This window comes from Pteropus medius, unplaced genomic scaffold (genome assembly GCF_902729225.1).
Source record: "Pteropus medius unplaced genomic scaffold, Ma_sr-lr_union100, whole genome shotgun sequence".
Lineage (NCBI taxonomy): Eukaryota > Metazoa > Chordata > Mammalia > Chiroptera > Pteropodidae > Pteropus > Pteropus medius.
This window is the reverse complement of record NW_024346771.1, coordinates 6536574-6550423: the sequence shown is the minus strand read 5'-3', so window position 1 is coordinate 6550423 and position 13850 is coordinate 6536574. Positions and strand designations below refer to the sequence as shown.

General features: G+C 34.4%; 1 protein-coding gene across 2 annotated transcripts in view; it reads right to left on the bottom strand.

Annotated features, from left to right (window-relative positions):
- Positions 1 to 13850, bottom strand: part of CNTNAP5 (contactin associated protein family member 5) — a 728931-nt gene that overhangs the window by 134435 nt on the left and 580646 nt on the right. For both annotated transcript variants that reach the window (XM_039876503.1, XM_039876504.1), the window contains exon 14: positions 75 to 231. In XM_039876503.1, coding sequence (XP_039732437.1) covers positions 75 to 231 — 157 coding nt within the window. The remainder of the gene's footprint in view (positions 1 to 74; positions 232 to 13850) is intronic.

The following is a 13850-nucleotide window of genomic DNA, read 5'->3' as shown; positions in this document are numbered from 1 at the left end:
TCTTTTGGAAGAAACGTTATACATTAATTAATGTGCTTCCTTCACAACCGCAGAAAGATCATGATTCCCATTACCATTCATCCTTGTCGGCGTCACAATTGCAAAAGTGCTGAATGTCCAGGCAAATCTCATCCAGGCCACATTCACATTGCTGAACTCCAGGAGGAACACTTCCCCAGTAAGTATGCCTTTCCTTGGACCGCCCAATCCACCAGGTAAATGGTACTCCATCTGAAAGACAAGGAATTTCACATGTCAGAGTGAGGCAAGCCTGGAACAACACAGCAGGTATCAGAAACTGAGATAAAATGTCTTGAAGAATACATATATAACCTCTTTTTCCTTTTTCTTTCATTTTTTCTTTCTTTTGCTCTTTCTTGCTCCCGCCCTCCCTCCTTTTTTCTTCCTTCCTTCCTTCCTTCCTTCCTTCCTTCATTCCCAGCTTCCTTCCTGGCTTCTTCTTTATTCACTTCTTCCTTCCTTCCTTCCTTCTTTCCTTCCTTCCTTCCTTCCTCTCTGTAAATATATCTATATATCTATATGTATCTCTCTCTCTCTATACACATATTTATATATTTATAGATAGATAGATAGATAGATAGATATTCAAATCTACATGTACATATAACCAACATTTTCATGAAAAGTATTTATATAATGGGAATATTGATTAATCACAATGTTCAGAGGCAGAGTTGCAAACTCAAATGCTTACCAAATCAGGCAGGTATCACAATTGAGTAAACTAGGCCAGATTTTAGAGCAAAAATTTTTAATATATTGATTCAAAACTTATTTTTAAAAAAAAACTTCAAAGGAAGAACAATCCTTCTGAATATAACATTTAACCCATATAAAGCCAGCATGCAATCTTCTATTTCTGGGTTATAAAGTTAACAGAAAACTATTTTTGAGTCTTGTTCTTATTAGTTTATTTCTTTGAAAAGTTCAGTAAAATCTGTTGGAGTTTTTTTTTTTATTTTATTTTTTATGACTGGGAATTCTTTGGTAGATTAACATGATTCATAAAATGATAATGCATTCAAAACTACAGGCGTAGACAGAGGTTAAGGTGTTTAATAAATACATCACTAGGCTGAATGGGATTAGGTCTAGGTTCCCTTTGGAAATTGCTGTTTTGTTTCTGCGAGCCACTTAATATGTGTTTATTTTTAAAAATGAAACAAATATTTATTAGGGTCCATTTTTTATGATTTACCACTTTAAAGTAGAATAATAATATTGTCTGACAATGCTATGTTGCAATTTTGACTAGTCAGGATTCAATTTTTATTCAACTCTTCACTTACAAACATGTAATTGAGAAATTATCCATGTATACAAATAGCAACAACTTTCTCTGAATTGCTTTCACTGCTAACACCCTGTGAAAGTTATTGAGGCAAGTAGGATGAGAAATGACAATCAAGGTTGTAATCATAGTAGCATCATTATTAATGGTATGAGTTCTTGAAAACAATTTGTTCACAGCTCCCGGTTCATATGCTGTCTTCAAGTAGCTTCACCAATTCTTATTTGGTGTATTAAGCCCATAGAAGTTCCATCAGCCTCCCAAGGCTTTGTGTTGTTTTTAATTCATCAGTGTCTTCTATCACTGAAGCTTGGGGTCCCCTCCTCATGTCTAGCAATTAAAATAAAGGTTGTAGTTTGTTTTAATTGATTGTCAATGAGCAAGGAGAAAGGAAGAAGAAAAAACTCACACACACATTTGAAAGCAAGAGGATGATTTTGAAATTTTCCTTTCAGATATCTGATCTTTGTGTTTCCTTCCCTGTAGAGTACTAGATAGAGCATAACACATACAAAAACTGAGGATTAAAAGTGGGGCATATTTTTTCTTAATTCATGACTCCACAGATGTAGGCAGAAAGAGATTCTATACCATAGCTGCAAATTTTGGTCCATTGGATAAACTGAATTTATTTTCTTCTGATAGATTTCTTTCAAAAGTGAAAGAACAAAGCGTTATATATACGTGTGTGTGTGTATACCTACACATATACAAATTTTATATACACGCAAATTTTGTATGCATATGTAATATATATACATATATTTATATACATATATACACAAATTTTATATACATATTATATATATATTCATCCAACAAATATTTACTTAAGATCTATAATATCCTAATAACTATTCTAAACACTTGGACTAAATAACTTAAACAAACCAAAACAAATAAGTAAAACATGTCCTCAATGTCAACATTGTAATTATGGTAGTAAACAATAATAAAAATAAATAATTTAGTGTTTAGAAAGGGATAGGTTATGGAAACCATACATCAGGCCAAGTAAGGTTAAGGTGTATTGAGAAGAAGGGTATGCTATAATGTTATGGTGGTCAGCGTAGAACTCAATGAAGAAAATAAACTCTGAGCAATACTTTAAGGCAGGAAACAATTTGTAACTAGCTGGCTATCTAGAGAAGAGCATATGGTCAATGTAAAAGCCTAAAAGTAAATCAGAGCATTCCCTAAAATATAGCACCAGGTTTTTTGTTGTTTTTTTTTTTAATTAAATTTCTAAAAGTAACATTAGTTAATAACATTATATACTTTTCAGGTGTACAAGTTTATAATTTGACATCTGTGTACTCTATTCGTGCTCCCCACTTGAAATCTAATTTCTGTCCTTACCATGTAATTTGACCCTCTTTTTCCACTTTAATCTCCTCCTACCCTCTTTCCCCTCTGGTAACCACCATTCTGTTGTCTGTATCTATGAGTTTGTTTTGTTTTTTATTACTTTTTGTTTTCTATTCTACATATGAGTCAAATCGATTATTTTGCTCTTTTTGTCTGAATATTTTCACCGAGAATGATATTCTCAAGATCCATCTACATTGCTGCAAATGGCAACATTTTATTTTTTATGGCTGAGTAGTATTCTATTACACATGTACTGCATCTTCTTTATCCAATCATCCATCAATAAACACTTAGATTGTTTCCATGTCTTGGCTATTGTAGCTAATGCTACAATGAACATAGGGGTACATATATCTTTAATAATAACTGTTTTTATATTTTGGGGTTAAGTACCCAGAAGGGGAATTGCCGGATGATATAGTAATTCTCTTCTTAATTTTTTGAGAAACTTTCATATTGTTTTCCATAGTGGCTGTACTAATTTGCATTCCTACCAACAGTGTACAAGGGTTCTCTTTTTCCCATACCTTCCCTAACACTTGTTATTTCTTTTTTTCTTTTTTCTTTTTTTTTTATAATAGCCATTCTAAATGGTATGAAGTGGTATCTCATTATGGTTTTGATTTGCATTTTCCTAATGAATAGTGATCTTTAACATCTTTTTATATGTCTGTTGGCCATCTGTATGTCTTCCATGGAAAGATGTATTTGGGTCCTTTGCTCATTTTTTTTTTTTTAATCACATTGTTTGTTTTTTGTTGTTGCTGAGTTGTGTGAATTCCTTACATGTTTTTGGATATTATCCCCTAATTGAGGTTTCATTTGTAAATATTTTCTCCCATTTGTTAGGTTGTCTTTTTTGTTGTTGGTGTTTTCTTTTGCTATGCAGAAGTGTTTTAGTTTGATTTAGTCCCATCTATGTACTTTTGCTTCTACTTTTCTTGTCTTCCCATCAAGTTCACCAAAATCCCTCTGAGTCCAAGGTCAATTTTAGTGCCTAAGTTTTCTTGTATGTATTTTATTGTTTAAGATCTTACATTAAAGTTTTTATTTCATTTTGAGTTAATTTTTGTGTACTAGAAATAGTGGTCTAGTTTTATTCTTTTGCATGCTGCTGTCCAATTTTCCCAACACCATTTACTACAGACATTTTTTCCTTCCATTATATATTCATGGCACCTTTGTCAAAAATTAGTTGTCTATATATGTGTGAGTTTATTTCTGAACTTTCAGTTTTGTTCCTTGGTCTGTGTGTCTGTTACCATGCTGTTTTGACTACTATATCTTTGTAGTATAGTTTGAAATCATGGAGTGTGATACCTCTGGTTTTGTTCTTTTTTCTCAGGATTGCTTTGGCTATTTGGGGTCTTTTGTAGTTCCATATAAACTTAAGTATTTTTTGTTCTATGTCTGTGAAAAATGCCATTGGGATTTTGATAGGGATTGAATTGAATCTGTAGATTGCTTTAGGTAATATAGATATTTTAACAATATTAATCCTTCCAATCCATGAACACAGTATATCTTTTCACTATTTAGTGTCTTCCTCAATTCCCTTAAACAATGTCTTGCAGTTTTCACTGTACTGGTTCTTTACCTCCTTTGTTAAGTTTATTCGTAGGTATTTCATTTTTTGTTATTGTTGTTGAAGTTATAAACAGGATTGTTTTCTTGTTCTCTCATGCTGATATTTCATGGTTAGTATACAGAAATGCAACAGATTTTTGAATATTGATTTTATGTCCTGCAACTTTAATGTATTTAATTGTTACTAAAGGGGTGTGTGTGTGTGTGTGCGCGTGTGTGTATTGTGTGTGTGTGTGTGTGTGTGTGTATGAAATCTTTAGGGTTTTCTATACATAGAATAAAGTCATTTGCAACAGTGACTTTTATATCTTCTTTTCCAGTTTGGGTTCCTTTTATTTCTTTTTTTTGCCTAATTGCTCAGGCTAGGATTTCCAGTACTATTTTAAATAAGAGAGGCAAAAATGGCCATTCTTGTTTTGTTCCTTATCTTAAAGAAAAAGCTTTTATTTATTTATTTATTTATTTATTTGCCATTGGATGTTAGCTGAGGGACTGTCATATATGGCCTTTATTATGCTGAGATACTTTCGTTCTATGCTTATTTTACTGGGTGTTTTTATTATAAATGGAAGTTATATCTTGTCATACACATTTTTCTGCACCTATTTTGATGATCATATGATTTTTATGTTTTATTTTGTCAATGTGCTCAATCACATTGATTTGTAGATGTCAAACCCTCCTTGCTTTCCTGGAATGAACTCTACTTTATCATAATGTATGATACTTTTAATGTGTTTTTGTATTCAATTTGCTAGTGGTATTTTTGTTTGTTTTTGTTTTTGGATTTTTGCATCTGTATTCAGTAAAGATATTGGCCTATATTGTGTGTGTGTGTGTGTGTGTGTGTGTGTGTGCGCGCGCGCGCGCGCGCACGTAATGTCCTTACTTATTTTTGATGTCAGTGTAATGTTGGCTTTATAAAATGAGTTAAAAAGTATTCCCTACTTTTTAATATTTTGAAAGAGGTTGAGAAGGATTGATATTAAATCTAGTTTGGATGTTTGGCAGAATTCACCAGTGAATGCAACTGGTCCTGGACTTTTCTTTTTTGAGAGGTTTCTAATGACTGTTTCAACTTCCTTAATAGTGATGGGTCTATTTAGATTTTCCAGATCTTCATAATTCATTCTAAGAAAGTTGTATACTTCTAAAAATGTGTCTTTTCCTTCTAGGTTGTACAATTTGGTGGCATTTAATATTTTATAGCATTCTTGTATAGTCCTTTGTATTTTTGTGGCATTTTTTGTAACTTCTCTTCTTTCATTTCTTCTATTCGTTTGATTCTTCTCTTTTTTTTTTCTTACTGAGTCTAACTAGAGGTGTGTTATTTTTTAAAATCTTTTCAAAAAACAGCTGTTCATTTTATTAACTTTTCCTACTGCCTTTTTTTCTCTATTTAATTTATTTCTGCTCCGATTTTTATTATTTCCTTTCTTCTACTGACTTTGAGCTTTTTTTTCCTAGATTTTTAGGTGTAATTCTAGATTTGAGTTTTCTTTCTTTTCTTTAGGTAGGTCTGTAATTCTATAACCTTTCATCTTAATACTAACTTTGCTACATCCCAACAATTTTTGTATGTCATAGTTTTATGTCATCTCTTTTCATCTCTCCCTTTACTTATTCTTTGACCCAGTAGTGGTTCAGTAGCATGTTGTTTAATCTCCATATATGTATGTGGTTTCCCATTTTGTTCTTGTAGTTAATTTCCAGTTTCATTCTTTTGCGGTCAGAAATATTCTTGGTATAATTTCAGTCTTCTTGTTTTTACTAAGACTAGTTTTATGCCCCAACTTATGGTCTATCTTTGAGAATGTTCCATGAAAACTTAAAAATATGTATTCTCAATTTTGAGTTGGAAAGCTCTATAAATATTAATTAATCCATCTGGTCTAATATGTCATTTAAGGCTGACATTTCCTTATTTCCTTATTGACATGCTGTCAGGATGATTTATCCATTGCTGTTTAAGTTGGATATTCAATCTCCTACTATAATTATATACTCGTCAGTTTCTCCCTTTAGGTCTCTTAGTAATTGCTGTATATATTCTGGTGCTTTGATGTTGGGTGCATATACATTGATAAGTGTTATGTCTTATTGATGAATCGTCTCCTTTATTACTGTACAATGTCTACCTTTGGCTCTTGTTACCTTTTTTTTTTTCTTAAATTTTAAATCTATTTTGTCTAATTATGGCTACATTTGCTTTTCTCTGGCTGCCATTGCTTGGAGTATCATTTTTCACTTGTTCACTTAGAGATTATGTCTGTCTTTGAAGCTGAGCTGAGTCTCCAGAAAGCAACCTACAGTTGAATCTTGTTTTTTAATCCATCCTGCTGCTCTGTGTCTTTTGATTGATAAGTTCGATCATTTTCATTTAGGGTGATTACTGATATATAAGGACTTACTACAGCCATTTTATTTTTTGTTTTCTGGTTGTTCGGTATTTCCATTGTTTCTTTCTCTTTCTTTCTCTGTCTGTTCTTTTAGTGTGATAGTTTTATATACTTTTTCTGTTTCTTCTTTTTTTATGTATTGTGTCTCAGTACTGGATTTTGTTTTGTGGTCATCATTAAGCTTGTAGAAAATGTCTCATACATACAACAGTCATTCTTCTTCTGAATACATCTTGTATCCATTCACCTGTATACATTTGGTCATTTTCCTCTTCTTTTGTTTTTGTTGTCACAACTTATCCTCTATATGCTGTGCATTTATTATCACATAGTTATTTTTAATGTTTTTCTTCTCTTTTTTTCTCTTTAAGTTATGTTATAATTAATTGTTTAATATTCTATTCAGAAGTAGAGTTGCATTATCCTACGTCTGTCTATCATCTTACTCAAAGATATGTATACTTTTGTTTTTTTTGTTGTTGTTGTTTCGGGTAGAAGAGCTCTTTCAATATATCTTGTAATGTAAGTCTTGTGCTGATAAATTCTCTCTGCTTTTGTTTGCCTGGGAAAACTTTTATTTTTCCTTTACATCTAAAGGATAACTTTGCTAGATATATTATTCTTGTCTGATCATTTCTCTCTTTCAATATTTTGAATATTTCTTTCCACTCTCTCCTGGCTTGGAAAGTTCTTACAAAAAAATCTAATGATATGTTAATCTAATAGTATTTCCTTCATAGATTATTTCTCTGCTCCACTCTGGCTGCTTGATAATTTTTTCTCTGTCATTAACTTTTAATATTTTAATACAATATAATGTCTTGGAGAAGATTTTTTGGTGCTGAAATAGCCAAGTGTTCTGTTAGCTTCTTGTATTTTGAATGTCTAACTCTTTCTATAGGTTTCGGGAGTTCTCATTAATTATTTTTATAAATACACTCGCTGTTTCATTCAACCTCTCTTCTTCTGGTATATATCCATTATCCTAATGTTGCTTTTTCTAATGGAGTCAGTTCTGATGTTTTTTTTTTTTTAACTGCACCACTGGTATCTCCAGAATCTCAGTGGAGTAGTGTTGCCTCGGTTTTGAAAAATATCCCATATTTATCAGTGGGTATGCATCCCCTTTGTATCCAGTTTGCCTTGATCTCAAGGCACCACTCCCATTGTGGGATATGGAGGATAATGTGAGCTCCAGGTGTTGTCTCCTTGTTACCAATTGCCACCAGCCACACTGTGCAAACAAAGGCATGTTAGCTGACTCGAACAGGTGCTACCTCCACCAGGTTCCACTGCAATGGGGTGAGCATGGGGAGGTGGAATCACAAGATTACAACTTTACCTCTATAGTAGTAATGGCCATTGCGAGCCCACAGCTTTGCTTTTCTACCAGCAGTGGCCACCATAAGTAGCCTTGACTCTCTGCCAGCAATGATTACTTCAAGTGGCCTTACCACTCTGCCTGCATTGGCCATGACAAGCTGCTTTGTCTCTCTACCATTAGTGGATGCTCCTAGTTGCTTTGCCATTCTGCCAGTAATGGCCGAAAACACCTCTCCAAAAGCTTTGGCAGCCATGATTCTGCTGCATCTCTACCCCTGCCACTGGGTTTTCAAGCAATGGGAGCTGGATTTTTCAGGCAGCTACATTGCTTCTTCCTTCTCCACTCCCCAGGTCATGGTATGAGAGCTGCATCCAGACTCCTCCACGGCTATTGCGTCAGCTGGGACTATGGCATGCTCTGTATTGCATCAATGGCCACCATCTCTATTCTTTTCCTTGTTCAGCCTTCTTTATTCATTCTTATGTTTTGTATCTTTAGATGAAATGACACTTGGATGTCTCAAATGTGTTTGTGTGTTGAGCAGAGGATCCTTTGTTTAAGGGGAGATACGAAGAGGTCTTCCCACACTGCCATCTCCAAGTTTTTAAACAGCAATATTAAAAAATTTGAGAAAGCTCTAATAAGAAGTTTTAACAAGAAAAAAAAAGGTAGCAGAAAATAGGCAACATAGAACTTATATTGATCAGGTTCTTGGTTACAGACTAATAATTCACTCTGATAGTTTCAAGCTAAAGGTATTTATTAGAGAGATATCAGGCTGCCATAGAACCATGACTAGAAGAGAAATGGGCTTTGGGTTGATGGGATAACCATGTTGCCAAACTGGCCTGATGAGAAAATCCTGCCTGGATTATTGCATCCGAACATCAAATATCAGGAGACCTACTCAGATGAAGCTGATATGTTGCTGGCACCACAGCCACTTCTCTATAAAGATCTCAGGACAGCAGGCCCTGTCACCATGTTTCTGTGGCACATGTGCGAGCAGAATAGAAGTTTCCTGGAGAGCCTGTTGCCTATTGCTCCCCCTCTCAATTAGTGCCTCACATTGGGTAGTCTGATCGGTGAAGCACAAATCGCAGCCTGCATTCCAACTGGAGGGATATTGGGAATTTGAATTCTGACTTCACTGTAGAAGCAAGATTCACAATATGTATTTTTACTAACACAGAAAGACTCTTTTAGAGCTGATGACCAGGTACAAATAAGATGAATGTCTGTTGTGTAGCAAATAGACATTTAGTATCACTTAATGGATCAGTACTTTAAACTTCTGAAATCGTAATTTCTCACATAAAATGAGGTTATTAATCCAAATATCTACCTTATGAGAAGTCTGAAATGTTCATGTGCGTTAAGGGTGGGGCAGACAACATTTTTGTGCTGACAGCCAGGTGATCTCACACAGAGCAGAATGAGGAAAAGTTTGTGCACCCTACAGGTGCCTATGATTTTGGCTGATCCACAATGAAAAGAACATCTGCATACTGCTTAGTGCCATCCATTTTGGCGCCAGGGACCAGTCCTTCTATGAGAATCTAATTTTTGATAATCTGAGGTGGAGCTGAGGTGGTGATGCTAGGGCTGGGAAGCAGCAGCAAATACAAGGAAGCTTCACTTGCTCACCTGCTGCTCATCTGCTGTGCAGCCTGGCGTAACAGCCCATGGACTGGTACCAGTCTGCGACTGGGGAGTTGAGGACCCCTGCTAGGGTTTTAGAGGCCAACCCTGAGCAAAGAAGCAGTGCTTTCATGCATGTCCCCAGCAATGATATACATCACAAGAACCTCCACAAGAGAGACAACAGGAATGAGGGAGGAATGAATAGGTTTCCCTGGAAGACCCCACTGAGAACTTTGCAGTAGACACTGAGGTCAAAGAAGTGATGAGTTCTTCAAAATGCAGGATACAGAAAAGACCACTAAAGAATTGCATTAATTTGTATTATTTCTATCGATTTGGAATTATTATTGTTCTGTGACCTCATGTAACATACAAACGAGGTTTGGGAAAATTCAGGGTACATATACATTTAAAAATAAATAAGTCAAAAAATCTTCCTAAGAAAATATATGGCTTAGAGTGAATGACGTCAGTATATGTCAATAAATGGCAACAGAAGGTGATCACTTGCCCTTTGTTAATACAGAATAAAATGTCACCAAACAAAGAGCAACCATATTTATCATGAGGCTTACAGAAATGAGAGTAGAAAACTTTACTGAGCATGTGCAGATTACAAGCAGTTTTCTAGAGTGCTCTGCATTTATTAACCCATTTAATAATTACAATGATTTTGTTAGGTAGGTACTATCATCCTTCACTTTACAGGTAGAGACTGAAGCTAAGAAGGATTAAATAACTGCTTGAGGCTGTACAACTAGAGTAAAGATTGGAATCCAGACATTTCTGCTGAAGAATATCTGGGCTTAACTCTGATGTTATATCATTGTGCTCTGATATGTGGGAATATAATTCATGACTGAAAAACTTAAGACTTTTCAGAAAAATAGGTGTGGGTGAATTTAAGTGATGAGATAAATTTCAAGTGATAGATAATTTTTTACAGTCACTGAAATATAGACAATACAATAAATAAATGTATCTAATCTACTGTAGATATATACACAATAATAATGCCACAGCATAATTTAATGTTAGCATTTCTCACTAGAAACTTTTTGAATTTTCCCACTCCAGGTTTTAAGGAGATAACCACAAGTGTGTTTGGTTTTGTTGCAGACAACATGCAAACTGAGAGGCACAGAACATGCCCTATAGTTAGATGTTCTTTTAAATATTCAGTGCTTTTCTGAGTTTTTAACTCACAGGTGTTTTATGCCCATTAACTAGGACCTCAATTGCTCCCCAAGTTTTAAAGTTCTTAGAATCTTTGACAAACAAATTAAAAAATTGTACAGGACCATCATTTAACCTGCTTGGCATAGCAGACTACACAAGATAAGCAACCATAAGTTTATCCATAACTCCCTACCAGAGAACTTTCCTTAGGTTATTTCAGTAGAGACAGTCTTCTTCCTTCTTAATTAATGTGAGGATGAAGTCAAAGACTATGTGCCCCTTCTCCAGCCCTGGGTTCTGATGTAGACATTTCTGTATGTACTTTACCTTCCATTTAGATTGTCAGCCTGTAAATTTCTATTATTCTAATTATCCTCAAGACGATAATGTAACATAAACTTTGAAAATAATTTTCAAGTTTGAGTCAAAGCTGAAAACAAATTCTGCATATTCTAAACTATCTTATAAAAAAATGTGAGTTTAGGGAGGAAGTGTTTGTATGTATGTGTGTGTGGGTGTCTGTGTGTGGTGGTGTGGGGAGGAGAGAGAGAGAGAAAGAGAGAGAGAGAGAGAGAGAGAGAGAAGAGGAAGAGGAAAAGAAGCAATATCCTCATCCTCACTTTTGACCTAGCTCCTCTATGAACAGTTTCAAAAAAGTATTATATCTGAATTTGAAACATTACGGAGTTCAAATCTAGGAGTTTTGCTAATGAATGCATAAGCATACCATTTGACCTTAAGTTTTCCTCCAGAGATATATTTATAATGTACTTACAAGGAGAGAAAAATCACAATAAGTTTTATAGAATACTTAAGCATAAACCCAAACTGTAAATGCTTAATTCAAGTTATAATTTTCCTAATATAAGAAATTTAGGAGAAATCATAAAACAGGTTAGCTATACAATTTTGTGGCTTAATTACTATGAGATGTTGAACATAATTCAAATTAGAGATCCCTCTTTAATCTTGCAGTGTTTAAATTAAAGTATTGATAACCTTGAAAACGATAACTATAGCTTCAGCCAAAAGAACTTGGCCTGTTTTCATCACTATGAACAGTTCAAATAAAATCAAAGAAAATCATAATGAAGTTATGTTTTAGGAGAACTGCAAGGCCTTCAGTTGAGAAGTTCTATAAATATGTAGACACTGTGCTACTATGTTGAGCTCTTGTCATTTATTGTTTTTATCTTATTTCTAAGTTTAGAAATAGTGTGCTCATAGCCTTAATTTCTGGTAAATTCAATATGTCAATGGGAGGAATTCTGGCTCTCATTTCTTTTATGACTTCAAAAAAATGTCTACAAAAATGTCTACAGTGATCAGTAAATATATATTATAGTAGGTTAATGGGAATAACAAACATCCCTGTTCCATTGATGTTAGACATAGCCTTGCTACTTGTTTTGCTCCTTGGGATATAGACAGAAATGAGAGTATATGAATTTAGAATCTAGACCTTAAGAGGTATGCCTAGGGGAGTTCTCTGACATGACCATAAGAACATGTCCCAGATAGTCACAGCCTCTCCACCTTGAGCCTCAGAATGTGGCACATGGAGCATATTCTTCCCACCTGATGCACAAACATGTGAGCATGAGAATAAATACTGAGTGTTTATGACTGAGCTTTTGCAACTGGCTATATAGCATTATTGTGACAACAACTGAGAAAACACAAATTAGATATCAACCATGCAAAAATTCTGTAGGGATTACAAGGAAGTAAGTAGAATGATTAATGATAGCCCTGCTTTCAAGATATTTATAATTTGTTTATAAACATAAAGAGACATAGGTGGATGAGGAAAATAAAAAGAAAAATCAATCCTGTTTTTGTCTAATTATCTTCTGGCTCGTATATGGGAGCAGTTATAGTAGGCCCTATAGCATTTGCTCAGAAAGTCATTCCTAGAACCTTTCCCCTGTTACCCTTTTTTTTTCTCCCACATATTTCTTTCTTGAACCCAATCTGAGTTCAGTCTCAGCCTGTTCCAACTCAGTTCTAGTTAGTGGCAGCATAGTCATGACACTCATGCCTATCTTTCCCCACTTCATACACGGTGCTTGGATTTTTTTGCAACTTAGACAGCAGTTTTCCCAGTGGTGATAGTCCTGGCTCATCTTTACTAGGCTCAAAGCTCCCACACATGTGTTCAGTTAGAAATTCTGTATAGAACTTTAGAGAACCTGTTCCCATGGCTAAACTTGACTGTCACCTATTACAACTTCCACTCATAACATGACAAAATATTTAAAATTTTATATAAATATAAATGATATCTATATATATGATTTATAAGACAATATAATTAAATGTAATGATAGAAATTGTATATATATGTGTATGTGTGTGTGTGTGTGTGTGTGTGTATTCTGTGAAGGTCATGGTGTGATATCCCAGTGATATAAATTTTAATAGAATTTTACTGCCCAAAAGGGGCTTATAACATTTAGGGAAAGAAGTATGTGTACATAGCTAAAAGAAATGCAAGGCAGAATGAGATTAGTTCCAGAATAAAGCAGCTAATAAAACCCTAGGGAAGCCTAGAATAAGAAACTATGAATTTTGTCCAGAAGTCTTGAGAAAGGTTTCATGGAAATGGTGACATTTGATCAGAGTTTTGGTTTGAGGAAAATTCAAGTCACAGTGTCACAGGGAAGAATTATGTAGGTACGAGCCAAAAAGGAAAAGTAATCTGATTTTCACTATAGTGTCATTAGGAAGATACTGTTTAAAATAATGAGGTTTCTGCACATACTAAAGCTATCCCATTTCATTGACTTAGTTAAGCATTGGGAGATTAAAAATAAGATCGGAGAAAGGTACCACCAAGATTAATAAGGTCAAAATGTTACAGGTGATTGCACCAAAATGTCTTATGGTGTGATGAACATGCAAACCATTAATAATTAGAGTGGAATGCACCAAAATGTCTCACTTTATGATTAAAATACAAACCAACAATAATTACAGGTAACTATACCAAAATGTCTCATTATAGGATCGAAATACAAACCATGAAAACACT